Source organism: Cavia porcellus, unplaced genomic scaffold (genome assembly GCF_034190915.1).
Source record: "Cavia porcellus strain 051 isolate PalLab524CR breed Dunkin Hartley unplaced genomic scaffold, mCavPor4.1 scaffold_19, whole genome shotgun sequence".
Classification (NCBI taxonomy): Eukaryota; Metazoa; Chordata; class Mammalia; order Rodentia; family Caviidae; genus Cavia; species Cavia porcellus.
This window is the reverse complement of record NW_026947502.1, coordinates 22568509-22590081: the sequence shown is the minus strand read 5'-3', so window position 1 is coordinate 22590081 and position 21573 is coordinate 22568509. Positions and strand designations below refer to the sequence as shown.

Below are 21573 nucleotides of genomic sequence, written 5' to 3'. Positions count from 1 at the left end.
CTCCTGAGGGTGCCCACCTCTCACCGGTCCTCTCCCCCAAGACACCACATTCCGCAGCTAGACATTCAGCACCCGCCCAGGTCCTCCCTGACCTTCGACATCTGACTCTGCCAGGTGATGCACAGTGGCCCTATGACTTCTCAGCAGGTGTGACTCTCCATCATCTGAGTTTCTCTGCCGCACCCAGCTTCCATCCCCTAGTCCACACCGGGCTCTTGGAATGAGCCAAGAAGTTCTTCTCCCTAGATAGCACTTATAACTGGCTATGAAAACTCACTTCTTAACAAAACCTCAAGTATGCAGTGTGCTCTATAGCAGAACTAGGAACAGGCAAAGGCAGCCACAAAACAGTGGAGAGAAAGCCTACAGTCAGGAGTGTTGAATGATTAGCAGAATCAAATTCTAACATTCGGGGCTGGGGACTTAGTTCAGCAGCATAAGTGCCTGCCCAGCAAGTGCACAGTTGTAAGTTTGATCCCCGGATCCCTGGCACAAAAAAAAAGAAAAAAAAAATTCTAACATTCACATGATTGAAACTGAAAATGTGTAATATTTACTGCACATTATGATTCAATGGGTCTGGGGTACAGCCAGAGTTTCTGCACCTCTCATGAGCGGCTGTGGGGCTTAGACTACGTAGCAAGTGGGAAGGAGTCACATAAATAAATAGGAGTCCACTAAAGGGCAGAGTTGGGGCTGGGAATAGAACACGTGACCACCAGGGCCATTTACAGCTAGGAGCATGCAGAGCAATCCACTCCGGAGGTCTTAACAAAGGCCAACTCCCTATCACTTACCCGGAGTTAGCAGCTGCCATAGTCAGGACCACCGGACTCCTGAGCCCCGTCATTTCCTCTACCAGGTGGATCCAGTTCAAGGCTGAGTCTGATCTTTCCAAATCAGAATCTCTTCTTAGCTGTTACTGCTGAAATAAGCCAAGGTTTTGCGCTCTATCTGGGTCACCTGCAAACTGAAGCTAGGACTAAGAACTGCTAACATTTTTGAGTACTTTTTTTTTCCTTTTTGGCACAGGTTCTTGCTATATACTTTGGCTAGGCTTTCTAATTTACTATATAGACCAGAATGGCCTCAACCTTGCAGAGATCCTCCTGCCTCGGCCCCCTAAGCGATGGGATTATCGGTGTGTGCACCACCACACCTGATTCATTTCTGAATATTTATGATGAGACTTGTTCTCTGCTAAGCACCTGGAAGGAGGTAAGTCAGGCTTAGTTCTTACCATACCTTTGAAAGGAGAGGCGAGTTTAAGAGTATAAAAGAGTATAAACTCTGGAGCCGGACAACCTGACCATGAACCCCAGTTTTGCCACTTTTTAGCTGTTGCTCTTAAACAAATTAGTCTCTCCGTGACACCATCCCTCATCTCTAAATGGGGACAGTAACAGCACCTCTTAGAAGATTGTTAGTTGAGCTGATACATTTTAAACATTTAGCACAATGCAGTAAAACCTTGGCTCTTATTCTGTTACTTTTAGCCTTATTTATATATATCCAGGAAACTGAGGCTCAAAGGAATAAAACCACTGGCCCAAGGTCACATATTAGTCAGAGGCAGAACTGATTCATTAACAGAAGTTTCAGGAGGTAGCAGAAACCATGACCCGTGTGGCCAGATGGAAAACAACGGACAGAGGCAGGGGTGCTGCTGCCTCCGTTGCTCGCCGCTTTCCGGGTGCAGGTCCTCCTGGCCCTGGGCGGGGGGCCTCCGGTCCTTCCCTTAGATCCCCGAGACCTCCTTGCCGGCAAGGCAGCTTCTGTTTGCTATAAGCATCCTGCACGGGTCTCTGTGGCTCTGGACCAGCAGACAACCCTGAAAGCAGATTTCTTTCAGCCAGGGCCAAGGGCAGGGAGGATGGACAAGGGAGGCCTCCCAGGGCTGGTCACACCCCGCCCCTGGTGAAGGGTGATGGGTGTCAATGGATACACCCGAGGCCAGGGAGCCCACCCTGGCCAGGAGAAAGGTAAAGTGCGTATATGCTTCCGAACTGTCACCAGCTCAGGAAGGCTAGAAGCAGAGAACTTGGTAACCACAGTTAGCGATCACTAGCATCTAAGAAGGTGTGGACACTGTATGAAATGTTACATAGTTTGTGTTATAAAAATCTCATGATATAGTGCAGTCATGTAAGAGGCCGTTCTTGTCTCTTAAGGAATACACAGCGAAGTATTTTGTGGTTAAAAAAAAAAAAAAAGACATACCTCTAAATTATTATTATTTTTATTTATTTATTTTTTATTTTTTTGGTCTTTTTCATTTTTATTGGTACCAGGGATTGAACTTAGGACTGCCTGCTTGCAAGGCAGGCGCTTATGCCGCTGAGCTAAATCCCCAGCCCCTCTAAATTATTTTTTAAATAAAATGTTTTCAGATACATTACAGTTGCGAAGATCTGAAACCTGCAATACTCTGAAATCTGAAACTTTCTGAGCATTGACATGACAACACAAGTGGAAAATCCCGTACCGTGAAACTTTATTTTATGTGCTATCTACTTATTTAAGTAGCAGTATTGAGGACTGAAGCTAAGCTTCACACTGAGACCCATCTCCATCCTGCCCTTTTTAAATTTGGAGAGAGGGTCTGGCTAAGTTACTAAGTTACCAGACTAAGGTTCAACCAGCAGCCCTCCTGTCTCAGCATCCTAGAGTGGTAACAATATAAACATGTGTTACCATGCACACACTGGCTTCACGCACAAAAATGCTTAAAATAGTACATAACTTTCAACCTATGCACACAGTACATATGTAAATATAATGAATTTTGTATTTGGACTTGGGTCCCATCCCCAAGGTATTTATTATGCATCTACAAATATTCCAAGTATGTTAGCTCTCTGTCACTGTGACAAAATACCTGAGCTCATCATCACGAAAGGGGACAGGTTTATCCTGGCTCACGGTTAAGAGGTTTCAGTACATGGTTGGCCGATTCTGTTATTTTGGGGCCTGTGGTAGGGAGAACACGTCCACTGTAGAACAAAGCCACTCACTTCAAGGCAGGGCAAGTTTTGGAACTGCCATCAGCTGAAGGAATCCCCATCATCCCAGGCAGGCAAAGGGACAGAGGAATGGGCCAGGATCCTAACATCTTCTTCAAAGGCAGCCCTCCAGGGACCTGGCTGCCTCCCTGAGGGCCCATACCCTAAACTTTCCAATAGTATCACAGGCTAGTGACCAAGCCTTTATCACACAGGCCTTGGGGGACCTTAAACCCAAACTATAATACCGAAACTCTGAAAACATGCAAAATTCAAAACAAGTCTGGTCCCAAGCATTTCAAATAAGAAGTACTCAACTTATATGATTTAGAGAGATATAAAGAAAGTGAGAAAGAATATAAAGTAAAAAGAGTATGGGGGCTGGGGATTTAGCTCAGCAATCAGGCAGTCGTGAGTTCAATCCCCGGTATCGATAAAAAGGAAAAAGACAAAAAAAAAAAAAAAGTGTAACATGTATAAAGTGATTAATTTACATAAAAGGTGTATGGGAGTTGTATTAGTTTTGCAGTTTTCCTGTATGTTTTAAATCACACAAAACACAAGACACCAAAATATACAGGGGTAAGTTTTGTGGTTTGAGGAAGAGGCGGTGGGGCGAGGATTGAACTCAAGGCTCCACCACTGACTGCACATCCAGCCCAGAATTTTCAGATCTCAAAATAGTATGAGGGGGGCTGGGGATTTAGCTCAGCGGCATAAGCACCTGCCTTGCAAGCAGGCAGTCATGAGTTCGATCCCCAGTACCGATAAAAAGGAAAAAGACAAAAAAAAAAAAAAATAGTATGAGGTAAGCAGGCATGGTGGCACACCTGTAATCCCAGCTACATGAGAGGCTGAGGCTAGAGAATCACAAGTTTGAGTTCAGTCTGGACAATTTAACAAGACCTTGTCTCAAAATAAAGACTAAAAAGGCTTGAAACTGTGGCTCATTGGCAGTTCACTTGCCTAGCATGTCTGAGGCCCTTGATTCAATCTCTAGTACAAAAAAGAAAGTACGATCAAGCATTACTATTTAACCGCCACCTTAGAGGTCAAGAAAGTAAGGCAGAGACTTAGAAAATGAGATAGTGGACCTAGGTACAAAAGGCTTTGATTGTCAAGCTCAGAAATGTGTCTCGGGCTAGGAAAACAGTCCTGCCTGGCAGCAGAAGGTCCTGAGTTTGATTCCCAGTACCAAAAAAAAAAAAAAGTGTCTCCTAGCATAACAGGGGCGGGGGGGGGGGGTCACTAGTGGGCGGAGAAGGAATTGGTCAGCACTGGGTCATGCAAGACTCATCTGGGGGCAGACCACAGGGCAGCCAAGAGGACGGAGTAAGCTCTTATTTGGTCTCTATTATCACCTAAGCTCCTGTGGGAACACAGAAAAGGAACATGCAAGAGACAGGGCAATGGAACCTGGCACCCAGGCGGCAGGAGGAGGAAGATGGACTTTTCCACAAATGAGGGCTGCCTAGAGACAAGAGCCAGGTAGATGGGGACCAGGTGGGAGGGAAACCCACATCCCACTGTGTATTTTGACCTTCAGAATTTGGATCTGAATCATTAGAGATCCTCTCTCAGGAGAGAAGGCAAGAAGCAAAGTTGTTTGAGACCAGGACAAGATTCACTCTTACAGACTCGGATGGTGCCCAGCAGGTACATGGAAATAAGTATGCACGCGAGGTTTCATGGCAGAGCGGCTGGTCAAAGGCCTGGGGGACACAGGACACCTAGCACATGTTACGGGGAGGCCAAGGAGGACATTTCTGCACAAGCTCTGTGGTGGCTCTGGACTCCGCTTCGAGACTGCAGGAGGGAGCAGGGGTAAAAGATGCTGAGGCACAGGGGTCTACGCAGGCAGTGGGAACAGCATCTCTGTTCTTCAGACAAGGCCGCAGGGTGGGGCCAGGCAGACTGAAGACATCTGTGGCCAGGAAACACCTGACTGTACTGTAAAAAGTCTGTGGAAGCCTTGAGAGGGGAAGAGAGCCACTGATGTGAGGGCCAGGAAGTCAGGGAAGCTGGGAAAGAGGCTGAACCATTCTAACTCTAGAATGAGTTGTAATTTGGGACACCTCCATTCTCTTGGTCAGCGGCTCTCAAACTTACAGTGGCCTCACCATCACTTGGGTTTTCATTTTTTTCCCCAACAGGGAGTCTGGATTCCACAGATTCTGATTAGGCAGGCTGGGTCCTGCTGGGAACCTGTATTTGAGCGACTCTCTTTAGAGGTTCAGACGCATGTGTTCCACAGACCATACATAGTGTTTCCAGAAAGAAACAGCTCCTGGCCAAAGTTAAGGAAAAAGACCACTGCTTCTTGTCAGTACAGTGCTACAGGCTTATGAGTATAATTAAGAAAATCTTCGAGGCCCTGTGTTCAATCCACAGCAGTGCAAAAAAGTGAAGCACAAGAAAAACCTATGTTGAAGAGGCAGAGAGGTGGCCACAGGTAGTGTGTAGGCCTGTGATGTCAGCACCATGGAAGGCTGAGGCAGGAGGATTCTGTTTTAGCTCTGCTTGGTCAACTTAACAACTTAATAAAACCCTTTCTCAAAATAAAATAATAAGTAAACAATAAAAGGGATGGAAAGGCAGTTTCGTAAGAAGGTAGCTCAGTCAGCGCAAAGGCCCTGGGTTCAATCCCCACTGTCACACACACAAACACAAAGGCAGTTTTCCAACTACAGAACTTTATAATTTAACTTTATATTTTAACCTCTGGTGTCATTTACAAGGCCTATTATTTCCTAATGCATTGCCCTTTCTATTTTCCTAATTGGAAATTAACTTGTCTATATTTTTATTATTTGTAAGCTCCATGAGGGACAATGTAGGTCTCTGTTCACTGCTGTACCCAATTCCTTGCACAGTTCCTACAAGGAACAAACCCCGCAAAGATTATGGAATTCTTTAGACATGGGGCAGAAAGGAAAATTGACCCATGCATAGCTAGGGCACTTCCGCTCAGCAAACCTCAACCTCAGATGACCCACTTGACTTCTAGTAACCTTAGAACAAACACCCAAAAGGATGTTCCAATGGGTAAGCAAGAGTGCTGCAGGCTAAGCCCATGGGCTGTTCAGGCTCTGAAGAATCAGAGGGAAATTTGCTCAGTGTTTCGTAACAAAGTATAATGAGACTGAGCTCCATTGAGCAGAACATGGTCTAGGGAAGATGCAGCAAGGACAGGACACCAGATCCACCATGGACAGGAGCCCTGGGCTCTATCCTAGGGGGCAGGGAGAGGGGCTGAGCAACTACAGGGCACTGCTGCAGAGGAAGTCACAGGAAGTGAGTAAGGCACGGAGACAACCAACCAGGACTAACTCAGGGTTGCTCTCCTTGACAGCTACCCCGGTCTGACTTAATTTAGAGGACAAACAGACTGGCTAGCATGCCAGTTCTGACATATATTAGCTATGCAACTGTAGGAAAGTTTTCAGTGTGCTAAGCCTCAGTTTCCCCATCAGTAGAATAGAGATGGTAACAGTTCTGGCCTCATGCTATTAAATCGGATAATGCGTTCAAAGAACACAGCTCAGAGCCTGGCATAGCCTAAAGTCTTAATAAATATAAGCTAAAATTAAGGTTGGGGGTTTAGTTCAGTAGTGTAAGTGCCTGACTGTAAGCATCAGGTTGTGAGTTCAATCCCTAGTAACCACCCCCAAAAGTTAAAAATAAATTAAGAAAGAGGAAAAAAAACTAGTATTACTTCTCCCCCACAGTCCATGATCTATATGGCAAAAGCATCTGCACCCACGCTCTGGTTGGCTCAAGGATGCAGATAAGTGTGTGAAATCAAGACCAGGTTCAGTAGATGAAAGGGAGGCCCAGCCCCCAGGCTAACAAATCTAAAGCAGCTCAAACCACTTTATATAAAGCATTACTGCTGCAATGGGAATTGAAGATTTTCATTCAGGCAAAAAAGAGCTCAAATCTCTTTGATACCGAACACATCAGGAAGGAAATACCAAGGTAGGCATAGAAGAGGGAAAATTACCAAACAGCAAAGTAACTGACATTCCCCTGCTTCTCCACCTCCTGCAACTATTTTTTTTTAAATATTTTCTGAATCATCTCAGGTTTTCCAAGTAGAACTGTATAAATGATAAATTTTAAAACGCTATCTGAGGCCAGGGATTTAGCTCAGCAGCACAAGCACCTGCCTGGCAAGTGTGAGGTTGTGAGTTCAATCCCTGGTATCACCAAAAAGAAAAAAAAGCTATCTGATATTCACATGGGTGCCCTTTTCAAGGTACTTTTACAAAATCTCATTCCAACTCTGCAAATGGGAAGAAGACACTTAACTCCATCTTTAATTCCTCAATCTAGCTGCATCCCAGACTGCACAGGGGAATTTCTAGAAATTGCATGCCCAGGCATTCCCGCAGACCAATTAAACCAGAATCTCTGGGGCTGACCCTACATGAGTATTTTCAGAAGGGCCTTCTAGGGAGCTAGAGTTCCAGTTGTTAGAGTATGTAGCAAGAGTTGGGGACCACTAACTTTTTCTATTCCCCCAACTCCAAAGACATCCCTTCCTTCTCATTCTCTGTTGTGGAAAGGAGACCAGGGTCTTTATTCCCCAGTCATAGAGTTATGGATACCCTGGCTTAGGAAAGCCACATGATTTGCTGCTAGATGGAAGGAAGGAAGGGCCAGGAACAGATGTAAGAATCCCGACCAGGGAGCATGCATCTCCTGGCTCATGGGTTCCTACTGCACCCCAGGCCCTGAGCTACCCAGGAACCAAGGATGGAGCAGATGCAGGTAACCACACTCTTCTAACACAGCTAATCAAGTGTTACACAGCACTTTAGGAGGAAGGCTTTTCACCTGTGAGCCGAACCATAATACAAAGGACATGTAAAGTGACAGTGAGGGCCTGAAGTGACTACTGAGGTTTAGCTTAGCCAATAAGAGTTTGGGGATAATATTAAAATGGCCATAAACCAGTGAAGGCCATTTCAGCTGGCTGCATACCCCTGTGCTCAGAAGCTTCTGCAATAAAGTCAGTTTCTGTCATTCAACCATTGAAAAAAAATCTCAGGGCTTTCTGGCTACAAACATTGGCGAGCGGCTCACCGACTTGAAGGGGCAGCGGGTCACCTGGAGGGCTGGTTAGTGCCAGGCTGCATCACAAGGTTTTCTGATTCGTTAGGTCTGACATGGGTAAAGTTGATACACTGTTCTGGGGCTACCTCTGAAGAACCATTTGTTCTAGGACAAAAACCCTGGAGGGCCTACTGAGCAGTAAACAAACTGGAGGAAAATCCAGGGTTTTCTCCACTGGCTGCCTGAAGTACTGTTTTTATGTCAGTGGTAGAAATAAGTCATGTAAGCTGGTTTTTAACAAACTCCTGGAGCAGTAAGATACATTTTAATATTCCTGCCCAGCAAAAATCGTAACTGGGAAAGGATCTATCTTCTTAGGTACAATCAGTTTTGCTAGAGAAATTTTTTCAGAGAAACTGTAGATTACCAAAAAAAAATCTGATCTTCAAAACACAGCAATTAAGCAGTAACTGTATAACTATAGGGAGCACTGAAGTGTCCTCAGGAGGCTGTGATTGCTGCAGTTAGAACTGTCTGCTGGAGGAATCTGAGTATCATGAGGGGCTTGTAATGTATTTCCTACCACCCCCGGTAAGTAGGTTCTAATTAATCCTTATTTTGCTAGTGCAGAAATGGAAATTCAGGAGGCGTTAAGTAACCTAACCAAGGTCAAAGAACTAGCAAGTGACCAAGGTTGGTAAAATTTATTTGCCTACCTCCCACATCTCCCACTTTATACTCCTAGAACAAAAAATAGAGAAAGTTCCCAGGGCTGAAGACACCCAGAGCCCTTTCCTATATCAGCACAGTGTGCAGGCTCAGTATGAGAGACAAGGAGGCCAGTTTCCTTCACCTCCTTCCTGTGACCATGAATATGTAAATTCTATACTTTCTAATTAAAAAGAGGTCACTTCTGGGTCTAGTGTGGCGGGGTATGCCTGTAATCCCAGCAACTGGAAGGCTGAGGCAGGAGAATCACTAAAAGCTGGAGGCCAGCCTGGGCTACTTTTGCTGCTCTGTGGTTTGTTCCTTCATGGACAAAAAAACCCTACAAGACTCTGCTAGTATTCAGGCTTTGGTTAGCAACACAGAACAATGGTATGCTCCAGTTACAGATGTGCATGTAAGCGATGGCTATGACACTATTCCTTTTAGCCCTATTAGCTCGGGCAGAAAAACTGAGTTACCTTCCCACTTCAGTATCCTAATCTGCACATGTTTCAGGGATAATACAGTACCCATTCCGAGGTTACTATGAGGATTGAAGGAGTCATCGTATCACTACAGTAACTGCTCAGCCCAGCTGGTCACCTGGGGACCAGTTGGAAATGCACATTCTCCCCAGATCCACAGACTCAACTTAGAGTGTTGAACAAGCCTTCCTTAGGGTTCTGATGCCTCTCTAAGGCTGACAACCACTGCTCTAGAACATGAGGTCCACGAGGGTGAGCATTTTGATGGTTTCATTGCCGCTGCAGCAATGGCTTAGGATGTATGTCACAGGCATGCTGCTTGGTAAATATTTGTTAAATGACTGGATGCATCGAGAGGAAGCAGGAGGGGAAACACCAAGGCTCAGAGAAGGCTCAGAGGTGCTTCTAGGTATACTTGCATTGTTCATGACTAGCTGTGTCTCTCTTGATGTGCAGTAAATTCTGCAAGTTGGAGGCTGCTTGGCACCTCACAACTGAGACCCCAGCCCTCAACCCTGCTCATCACAGCAGGCCCTTGGCTGCTGAGGGCAAAGGTCTCCGAGCTCCAAATCTAGCTTCACACCACCAGTGTCAACAGGTGCCATGGACACCTTTATCTTCCTAAGATACGCAAAGGAATTCGAGAACACCAAACCCCTGATTATAATGCGATTTACCTGTGTAACTATTGGCCCATCCTCCTCACCCAAGTGTATACCCCATGACAAGGACTTTGCTCACTAGCTCCAGAGGCTGAGCACAGTAGGCACTCCATAAATACCTTCGGGGTGAGCGGGCAACACCTGGCTGGGTGGGACTGATAAATGCCAATGCCCTTCGGCACCTCCACCATGCTAAAATCAGCAGGTCTTCCAACAGTTCTCAAATGTGGCAGTGGGGAAGGGTAAACGAGGGGACACACTGTCAAAGCAGCTCTGAAGGAATTTAGGGACCTCCTGCTCTACCTTAGCCTTTTTTGCTCTGCTATGACAATTCCATTACCCCTGCTTCACACACACAGCCCCGGTGCCAGATCACTGGCAAGAGTCGCTTTACTCCAGAAATTCCAAAGAAGGGCTTGCCTCTGATAAGACCCGCGGGGGAGAAAAGTTTATTGGTTTAATTTGTATAATGAGCACTGCCAAGGTGGTTTGGAAGCACTCATGTCAACGTGACTCCAGTGGGATGTGGCCCATCAAAGACTTGTCTTGGCAAGGAAGAAACCAGCTTTGGGGTCCTCTGCCAGTGCTCAGGCAGGTGAGTTGTCTGATTAGTAGCAGCTCTAGTTGGAAGCGTGTTGTGCAACAGGCACTGGGCTAAGACTTTCCACATGGGATGACACGTCATCCTCACTTCAACCAATGGCAGGCACATTTCCATGTTACACTCAGAAGGAGGACCCGGTCGGAGGTTATTTACTATTTTTTAGTGAGAAAGTCATATTTATCTTATTGTCCTTTGATGATCTTTACAAAGACCTCATCTCCCGCAGGGAATCGCGTGTGGGTCCAACCAATGACTGTCTGCTGCCGCACGAACAGTTCTCTATCAGTGAATAAGAAACACACACCACAGCTACTTCTGTTTATTTCTCGTTAGTGAATAAAGAACTTTTTCTTTTGCTTTCTTTTCTGAACTGCACTTAAGGGGGAAAAACTGCAGGAGTGACAGGAGTAAGGTTCTGACATCAGACAGACTTAGATTCAAATTCAAACTCTGCCCTCTTCTACCTGTGTCCTCTTAAGCCTGACACTCGTCATCTTTCAGCCTGTTTCCCCACTTCCAAAATGCCAGAGAAATATGTGTAACATACGTCATGTGCCCGGCACATGACAGCCACTGCATGGAGGTCACTGGAGACAATCAGTATCGATCACCTGTGTTATGGCTTGCACCTAAGATGTCCCTCCCAAGCCTCACATGGTCATAGGTGGGGCATTTCAGAGGTGGCTGCATCTAAAGGGTGTGAGGCTGGGATCAAGGGTGTGTGATTACTAAATTAGTGCACTGACTGCTTTGGCATAGTTCTCGGTGTAGATAATGGGAAGGCCCACCCTGGGCGTGAGAGCTGCCTGCCCTAAGGGCGCGGAGCCTGGATAACACAGAGCCAGAAAGAGGGTTGCTGTCATCATTTGCTGCTTTGACAGTTCACTGATTTCAGCCCATGAACTGTTTCTCCTTCGCCATGCCATGCAGGCCTTGGTGCCATCCACCTATAAACTAACATTTCTATGAACCATGAGCTACAGTAACCTTTCTTCCTTTAATTTGGGGTGTCAGGTATTTTTTCTCAGCAACGAGAAAAGTAACTAAGCCCTGGTACCAGTTATTGTTTTACTGTTAGTGATACAAAGGATGTGAGATGCAAGAAATTCCTGGAATACAGAGTCTAAGAAAAGCCACAGCAGATGAGGCCTCAGAAGGCTGGCCCAGGGTCATCTCATCCTAGCAGCCACCAGATGCCTCTATCATGACATTTTATCCAAGTCACCGACCAGTCAGTGGGTCCCAGGGCGGCCCCAGTAACCAATTAAACGAGTAAAGGCCCACTGAGTGGAGAGAAGCCAATGTGTTGGGGGGCGAGGGGATTCCCTACCAAACGGGGCTGGAACAACAGCAGGAGGCCGGCCCGCCAGGGAAAGGCAGCAGCTGCTGTGGGCCTGGTGTCCTCGCTGCCAGAGAGTGATGAATGGAGCAAGAGGAGAAAAAGAACACGCCAACAAAGGTGTCCCTAATCTTGATGCAGCTTCATTTTTTTTTCTTTTCTGGCTGACCATTGAGTGAGAACTTAAGCCCCAGTCCCTTTTCTTCAGCAGACATTTGAAACTGAAAGATCCCATTTCTTCCCAACTGGGAGATGTCATGGGTAGAAGCATTGAGGAGGGGGTGGAGGGTGGGCTGTGACTCCTCCCCTCGACACACTCTGGGCTTCCTCCCTTTCCTTCCAGCAGCCACATTAGAAGGTGCTCCCCACCCTCACCACTCCGCCCCACCATATTATTTAGGCAAGGGGTTTTCGGTTTGGAGGGAGAAGCCAAATGGCCTGCTGGCAAAGGTTAAATAACAAAATGCTGCTGTATCTAGAGTCTTAGTTTTCTCTCCTTTTATCTCACACTGAAACAGGGATTCAAGGCAGCTGAGCTGCTTAGCCCAGCTGCCACGGGAGCATTGCTGTTCTACCTAAAAAACTTAGTGGGGCCGCTGGCCTTCCCATGCTGGGAGTCAACCCAGATCCAGATCCCAGCCCTGGCCAAGCCCAAGTGCTTCCTTCGGCAAACAGTGAGGAGCTGGTGACAGAAATGCCACCAAAGCCATTTTGCTATCAATGGGATTCCACTCACCCCGTGGTGAGGTGGGGGCTATGGATCCTCATCACCTAGAGACCACAGAGCTCCTGATAGAATGGACCTGCCACAAGGCTGGCACCTCCTAAAAAAATGCCACCAAAGCAGGGCCAAGGCATCTCCCACATGCTGCTCTGCAACACACACTGGCCAGCTCTAACTGTCATTCATCCAGCCCTCTCTCCTTACGTGCACCTGAGCTCAGCAGACCAGCCTTCCCAGTAACTAAGGCAACCTGATTCTCTTCCCTTCAAAAGGGCAGTGTTTCTCTCACAGCTACCTGGGACCCTAGGGGATTGGAAAATCAGGTCACTTTGGCTAAGCCCAATGCCCAGAAGGAGGAGAGATGGGGACAGAATGGAGCTGTCTTGGCTATTCAGTCCCTGGCTGCTGGGAGCATGTGCCCAAGTGATTTGGAAATGACTTTGATCTCCTTGCACACACTGCATCCTTCAAAGAGCTGCTGTGCCCCTGTCTCTGTCCTTGTGTCCCCTGAGCCCTGGTTAGTTGGCTGGTCCCAGAAAGGAAAGCTTATGCCAACCAGTCTCCTAAGCTGCCTTGAGAATCTTCCTGGCTTCTCTAAGGCTCCTTAGCAACATCTCCCTGAAATCCATATCACGTTTGCCCCTTCTAAGAATAAGTGGTCAAAAGGGCCCTCTGGGCCTCCAACATGGGGCGAATAAACCAGGGCAGACTGAGTTCAAGCTGCAGTTAGTACACACAAAGATTCAAGGAGTCCTACGAACCGGCTCCAATCTTTACTTCACCCTTGCAAATCTCAGTTCCTCCAATCGAAAATGGAAATGACACTACTTATCTTACAGGGTGTTAAAGGAACCGAGCCCAAGATCCAAAAGGTTTAACCCAAAGGGGAGCACAGAGTTAAGGTCCAATGACAGCATTTATTATTTTACGCATTGTGAATTTGCAAACCTCTTCACGCTTCCTGTTATATATTCTAGTGCTAACCTTATTCCTTAATTATTGACATAAGATGTTCCCATGCATCGTAGACACTTGTGGAATGTTGAATGTGAACATTTCAAATTTAAACTTTGAAAAGAGCTGAAGTGAGCCACAAGTGTTTGCAGTCCCAGCACTCAAGAAGCTGAGGCAGGATAATCACCACAAGGTCAAGGGTAACCTGGGCTACACAGGTTAAGCCACGAGGTATTAGCATGACAAGTCTAGAACTGTTAGAGAATCACTTAGCGAAGAGACACAGAGCATAGAGGCTTTGAGTAAATTCCCTGGCGAGCTGGTTGTACTTCTAGTTCACGAAGCAAGTCAAATTATAGACTGGTAAAGTATCTGAAGTCCGATGATAGTTCTAAACCCATTTTAACTGATTACATAAATAATAATTCACTTTGTGATGGCTGGTGTTTTAACTGTAAAATTCCTATGACATAATGTGCAAACAATTATGACACCATGAATTGTGCCCAAATGCACAGCGAAAGAATAACACAGCTCCAAACGTAAAGCATACCTGAATTATTTCCATGGATGAGGAGAACATGGATCAGATTTTTAGGGAAAAGTTTACATAAGAGAAAGAGAAACAGATACCTTCCCTAGACTCAAGGTTGACATTTATTTGCCGTGTGACCATGGGCAAGTCACTTGTCTCTGAGTGGCAGGTTCATCTGTGGAAGGACAGCCAAGATTACATAAGCAGAGAGGTCCATTCCAGCTGCAGTCAGTCTCCAACTTACTTTTTCTAGTAAAAAGAACTGGCCTTCTCCAAGCCAGGCTCTGTGCTTGCCACACTATACACTACCTTCTTTACCCTATTTAGTCCTTGATGGCTTGTGTGCACCCCCTTTGCCCACTAAAAGACAAAATGGAGATTCAGAGCAACTGTGTAACTAGCCGAGGTCACTCAGGCAGCAAGCAGCAGACCCAGGATTTCAGGATCCAAAGGCTCACCCCCTGCATCATTCACACGCGCCCTCTGGGTGACCATGGGCTGGCACAAGAGCCTGGTCACAGGTGCATGGTCACACCTATTCCAGTTCCACTTCCCAAGGCCAAATTCCTGAGGCAGTGGACCAGAGGTCTTGAGTCAGCAGCTCACCCAGGAGGAGGCAGAATACAGTGGTTAGAAATGCGGGTTCCAGAGTCAGCCTGCTGGGCATTCACACAATAGCTTCACCAAGGCTGGGTGCCTTGGGCTGGCGATGTGCTCAGGGTGAAGTCCCTGGGTTTAATCCCCAGCTATCATACCCTCCTGCCCCCTCCCAAAAGACAGAAAGTTCAGGGGCTTTACAGAATCTACTCTCCCTGAGTCTTGGGTAATTCATGTGCATCATGCGCCTGGGCCAAACATTGCTAGGATTTAAAAAATAACCCATGCAAAGCTTGCAGCATCCCACCAGAATACAGTAAATGCTCAATGATTTGTTCTTCACCTAAACAGGAAGACACACTGCCATGCAGTTTCCAAGTTTATCCTTGGCAGGAATTGTGAACTTGGAGCCCACAGGGCCAGAATCTATGTGGAAAAAAAAAGTGTTCATACTTTAGGAAGTCCTGTACCTCTATCAGTCTCCTAAGAGTCTGGGACATAAAGGAGGTTAACACTTTGTGAGCGCTTAGATCCAACGTCCTACAATAAAAATTGTTTCAGAAGCAGCAGGGCTTGCAAAGCCTAACCCTGAAGTCCTAAGAGAAGTTTCTAAGTCCTCCAGAGCCACATGAGCTTTTAGGACTTCTCACCCAGTCCTGCCTGGGGTTCCCAGGGATTCCCAAATAAAGATATGAAAACAAAATGGAATGAGCAGGAATCAGGCTTCAGGAACTTTCTCTGGCAGGGCCAGTCCAATGAGCCATTCTTCCTGAAGAATAATCGGTATATTTGTTTTTGCACACCGTGAATTAAACACGGGGAGGACACAGCTCCCAAAGCACCCAATTTCCACTGCCCCAGGAACCCAGTGGTAAGGGGCTGTTCTGCCTGGCTGCAGCACCTGATTCCCGAAGGACTGGGCCTTCCCAGATTGGCCTTGCCTCAGACACAGCTCGTGTGTCGCTGGAGCCTTGGCACAGTGGGCAGCGCTCAAGCTGCCACTGGACCCTCTCCGGTTGTTGAGACAACTACCCTCAGGAATTCCGGCCTCCCGGTCTTCCCTGGGTGAGAAGGGGAGAGAGTTGGCAAAGCGGGCAGCTTGGCTGCTCTTCCAACCCCCTGGTGAAAGGGGAAGCTGAAACCCGGGCTCCCTACCCCCAGCAGCTCCGAGCCGGACAGCACACAAAACCCGCTCTGCCCCAGAGGGAGGAATGTGCCAAGACATTCTTCAGGGCTGGTAACCAGAGACGCTATTTTGTCCATGGTGGCTAAGAAATCACTTTTCCAACCAAAGGACCATTGGACTGACTTCTTTTAAATTCAGAGGAACGGGTGGGCATCAAATAAAAAGATGAGGCAATGCACACAGAGACACACACACACATGTGCGCGCTTAAAAGAACTCTTTTTTTTAATAAATGTGATTTTCGTTTGTTTCACTGCATTCAGTTGCAGAGACGTGACTGCCCCCGCTCACCACCAGCGAAAAGTTTGGTGCTTTTCAGCTTTGGTAAATCACTTCCTTCTCTTCCCTACAGCCCACCTCCAGCTCCCTGCCACCCCGCCTGTACAGTTAGATTAAAAAGAGGCAGAAAGCTCTGAAATCATATCTGAGAACTGACAGGCCCTGGCAGACCATCTAAGCAACTTCTCTTAATGCGGAGCAATCAAACTTCAGAGAGGTCAAGGAATTCACTGGTGGCCACACAGGCCAGACTGAAGGCAGAAATCGTCAACAGACTATACAGAAGGGAAACTGCAGAGGTCTGCAGGTACCTCCGCTTGGAGCTACCTGCAAACCTTCACAGCTGGCCCACATCTGCCAGGCCCAGGTGGGATGACCAGGAGGCAAAAAGCCTTAAAACCCAGGCATAGACAAAGTGAGGAGCAGTTTCAGCTCCTCAACTGTAGGTGGGTTTCTGACTTCTTCCCATTGTTTGTTTTTTTGTTTTTTGTTTTTTTCTTCCAATTGTTTTTAAACCAATCTTCCTAGAAACAAAGACTGGGCAGTCCTGGAGCTAGGGCCCTTGCAAGGCCATAGTATCTAGCTAAAACATCACACTCTTTTTTTTCTCCCTCAACTCCCCTTTTTTCCTGTTTTTTTTTTTTTTTTTTCCATGTACTGTATTTTTCAAAGTTTTTTTCTTTCTGTGTATGGCAATAGATATTAGTTTCTCACTCATGAAAGTGGTATAAAGATGTGTGAAGTGAGTCGATCTAAAGTCCAGTATTAAGTAAGCAACTGGAGACAGGTGGCTGTCTCCAAAAAGTGATAAAAGTGGCCCACCTAACACGAAAATTGGGCAAACTGTGTTCTAGCCATGTTAGCTCTTCCTGACAAACTTGCCTTCCTTCAAGAGGAAAGAATAACCAGTGTTTGCAGGAAGCTTTCTAAGACAGATTATTATCTCAGCTGGTGGGAACAATCCCCGGGCCTCAGTCAGCAGCAGGGACTTGCTGGAGAGGGACTCCCAAGATTCAGCTTTTCTGTTCTAAGGAGAAAGAAGGAAATAGGGACAGCCAGGTTCACCACCACGGCTGACAGAGCGCTAGGGCAAGTGACCTGAGGCTGTTGACAGAGATCCATGTCTGGAAGACAAATTTGGGGGCTGAACAGGGCAGGACAAGAACGCGGTGTCCACTAGTAGAAAGATGAAAATTCTTAAGCAAACCCCACCTTTGGCCTTTGAATTTTCTCTTCTATTTAAAAAAAAAAATGGGAGTTGAGCTCTGATCTATGCACCTTTCAATTTTCAAAAGTCCCACTATTACTCCTGCCCCTCAAAGCAAATCATCTGGCAGCAGGTAAGTGAGGGGCAGCCTCCCTGAGAGACACACTCTACCCTTAAAGTTATCTTCTATTAGGACATTCTGCATGGTGCTGAGCTTAGAGCAGGCACCCTGGAAGTGATGGATGAATAAATGAACACAAGACCTTAACAACAGAAACTACAGGGAATTTCAACTGTCAGCGGCTCCCCACAGCTCTCTTGCTGCACACCCCCTCAGGGACTCCTCAGATCCGCCCCGCCCCAAGCCCTATAGGATGAAGGTTCCAAAAAATTCACCTCATTTGCTTCACAGAGACCTAACCCTCAAGGTCACAGACCAGGTAAAGATTCCACAGTCCTGAAACACTAACCGAAATTTTATGTCAGCAAAGGATACCAATGTAGTCGGGGGGGGGGGGGGCAGGGGGCAGAAGCGGCCTCCCGATCCCCAGGTCTTACGCGGGGAGGGTGCGCCTGCAAACCAATGCCCAGCATTACAACCGGGAGAAAAGTCTGGAGCGGAGACTCCACTTGCCTCAGCAGAATTTCACGCTACAGTCGGCGTGGTGCCCACCAAGGTCAGAACGCGCTGGTGCAGAGCTGAGGATCCCGGGAGGGCAGACAGGGAGGAGGCAGCCAGGAGGGGCAGGGCCTGACGGGAGTCCTCTCACCTCCAGCCGCATCCTAACAGCTTCCAAGTGGCTGTGCGATTCCTGGAGAACCTGTCTCCCTCGTCTGGCCTCCCCCGCTCGCTCCTTCCCTTCCCACTCGCGGCCTCCCTGCCTAGCTCTGCGCTCCGGAGCCCAGGAGGCACCTGTCAAACAGCACGCTCCACGCTGCCGGCCCCTCGCCCAGGGCCCTTCCTCCGGTCTCTCCCACCCAACTTAGGGTCCCTTCCACCCCACAAGCCAGATCCCATCCCCCACCGAGCCAGGAGGGCCTCGGGGAAGACCTGGCTTCCCCGGGCTGGGTCGAGTCCCCCCACCTTCCCCGGTCCGTCCGACCTCGCTACCCAAAGGGGCGGGGGCGGGGCCAGCACTTAAGGTCAAAACTCTCGGCAGGTGCCAGCTGGGGCCTAAGTCCTCCACCTGGGGACGGCGGAGGGGGCCTGGGTCCTCCTCTCTGCACCCACTGGGGTAGGAGCAGCGCTCCGGAGTGGGGGGCGGTATGTGAGGAAAGAGCAGAGGTGCGCGCAGCCCCCCACCCCTGCCTGCCTACCCCGGGTCGCCAGCCCCAAGGGCAAGCGGGGCTCCGGGAAGGGAACCGGGGGGAGGGGGGTCCTCCCACCCCGCTCCTACCTGTCCCGCGGGTCGATCCAGCTGGTGGTGCGGTTCGTGTGGTCTATGTAGTAGACCTTGCCGTCGAAGTCACGCGCCTCCTCCCAGCCCTCCGGCAGGGGCAACTCCGGCCGGGGCATCTCTCCGTGCGCCGCCCGCGCTCCCCCATGCAGTTCGCGGCCGCCGCGGGGCTCAGCGGCTCCGGGCAGCTGCCCCTGGTCCAGGGGGCTGCCCAGGCACCATGCTCAGAGGGCTGGCGCCCGCGGATCTGGCTCTCTAGTGGGGGCCGGCCGGGGTGGCGCCGCCGTCCATGCGGCCCTGCGGCCCCCGCTCGGCGCCGCCCGCTCCTCCCGCCGCCGGCCTCTCACGCTGCCATGTGCGCCCGCAGCGGCGCGGTGCGGGCCCGGGTGCGCGCCCAGCCGGCCGGGCGTAGCGGGCCGAGCGCTGCAGCCGCCCGCCCTCCTCCTCCTCCTCCTCCTCCTCCGCGGTGCGCCCTCCTCCTCCTCCGCGCGGCGCGCGGCGCCCTCCACCCCGCCTCGCCTCCCCTACCCTCCCCCGCCGGCCGCCGGCCCTCCGGGGCGCCCAGCAGCTCTCGGCTCCTCCGCCTGGCGACTTGTGCCTCCGCCAGGTGCGGCTCGAGCTGTGCAGGTAACTGCGCTGCCCCGGAAACGGGAGGCGGAGCGCCGGGAGCCAGGGTTCCCGGGTCTCCTCCCCGCGCCCAGCGCCGCGAGGGCGGGTCCTAGGGCCCGAGACGCGCCCCCTCGCGGGACAGTCAGCCCGGCTGACCACCCCTCCGCGGCCCCGGCGGAGAAGGAGACTGCGCGGCACCTGGATTCCAGACCCCAGCAGGAGCCCCGGGAAGCCGGCACAAGTCCCTGCCGGCGTCTGTCTCCCAGCGCTCCCCGGTTTCTCCACCTGGGCAGGCCAGGTTATCGGCACAGGTGGCCCCAAATGTTTACACCCGTTGGTTCTCTTTTCTGCAGAATCAAGAGTCAGGAAAGAAGTGGTTAAGCGAAAACATTCTTGCAAATCGGGGAACATAAGTTTTCCAGGATCTCTCGTCCCTTCCCCCAACACACGCACCATCTGTCTCGCTCTTATCCAATTCTCCCCACGTGGTCCCCCCCCCCCGTAATTTGCAAATGTAGCTGACTCTCCTTAGGGTCCCTAAAATTAGGAGTGCTGTGTATCTCCTTCCCTGGGAGGACTTCCAGAGGGGGCTCAGGGGAAGAACTTTGTAAAATACTTACGATACTGTTAGCTAAATTGAGTGCTTACCCGTGACAGGACGAAAGGAGTGGGGGGGGGGACAAAATTTCAATTTGGAAAAAAAAAGGAAATAATTTTAAAAATCTTGCCAGGCAAAGTGGTGTACACCTGTTATTCCAGCTACTCAAGAGGCTGGTGCAGAATGATTGATTCCTAAGAGCCCAGGAGTTCAAGGCCAACCTAGGCCCAGCAAAACCTCCTCTAATAATAAGTAAGTGCTATTTTTTGGAAGAGTAAACATATTGAATACAAAAAAGAAGGTAGCACCGTTGACTTAAGGATCAAGCTGCTTGGAGCTCGCTCTTCTGCTCTTCTGTCTGTGTTTCCAGAGTGGACTTGGCCATCTTTGCTGTGGGCATATTCTGTACCCTGGAGCTGAGAAGTGAAGCCTGGTGGAATGGGCTCTCCTGTAGCCCCTCTGTGCTGTACAAGCCGCGGGTGCAGAGCAAGGGAGGGCATCTCCTGTCTATCACTCTGTCACTACGGAGGATTGAACCCAGGACCTTTGCACTGAGCTACATCCCCAGCCTATTTATTTATTTTTAATTCTGAGACAGAATCTCACTAAATTACCAAATCGCCCAGGCATGTGATCCTCCTGCCTCAGCCTGCCATTATACCAGGATTATAGGTGTGAGCCACCAACCAAATTAATTATTGCCCTGAGGCTAGACCAGCGGCTCATTGTTTGGTCTTGTCTTCCTTCATTCCACAAATACCAGACCCCAAATCCAGGAACAATTGTCAGACAGACCTGACAAGTAGGAGTTTCCTATTCCTTTACCAGAGAATTCTCTCAGTTCCCACCCCTCCGTGTTTCCTCTGCTTGAGCCAAACACTATTAACAAACTACAATTACTACACTTTCTGGCAGTGCAAGGCCAGATAAGTGCCTTTAACTGAAGGTCCCAACGAAAACTTACAATTATTGACTACAGCTACAGCCCCAAAATTGAAGTTGACATGCATTACATGTTTCTTAAACACAGTCTCATTTAATCTTCACAACAATCCTCTAGAAGAGAGAAATTTGTATATTATACCCATTTTACAGGTGAGGAAATTGAGGCTTTGACATACCAGGGTACAGAACTTATTAGACAAACTAGTTCTGTCCTACTCCAGGGTCTGTCCTCTCAATCATTAACCCACACCTTCATTTTAAAACTACCCTGCAGCTCCATGACCTCCCCATGGCCTGAATCTGGACTATCATGAAAGCTGACAAGGGATTGTCTCTGTGGGTCTTTTCTGCACAACTTTTTTGGCTGTGAAGCAAGAGCTTTGGAATTGAGTTATTCAGAACCAAAATTTACCCTATTTTTGGCCACATGACCTTGCACAGCTAGCTTGCCTACAGTTTCAGCCTTTGGTCTGAAAGAATTGCACAACAATGCAGCCTTCTTGGGGCTGGTGTAAAGGGCAGGAGAAGATGAGAAGTGTGGCCCTTGGCATTCCTTGTAACCTATCATCTCAGACCCCCACCCCGTGCTGTCACCTCTGTGAAAAGTAGAGCCACAGATCTCCTTTTTGTTCAAAATACAAGTCCGTGTCCTTCCCCTTGTGAAAATTATTCATGTTTTTTTCA

The 21573-nt window shown here is 48.7% G+C and overlaps 1 protein-coding gene across 1 annotated transcript in view; it reads right to left on the bottom strand.

The window, feature by feature from the left end:
• Positions 1-19067, bottom strand: part of Wwc1 (WW and C2 domain containing 1) — a 156726-nt gene extending 137659 nt beyond the window's left edge. The window contains exon 1 of the mRNA XM_003473184.4: positions 18738-19067. Coding sequence (XP_003473232.2) covers positions 18738-18856 — 119 coding nt within the window. The 5' untranslated portion in view covers positions 18857-19067. The remainder of the gene's footprint in view (positions 1-18737) is intronic.
• Between the last annotated feature and the right edge of the window lie 2506 nt (positions 19068-21573).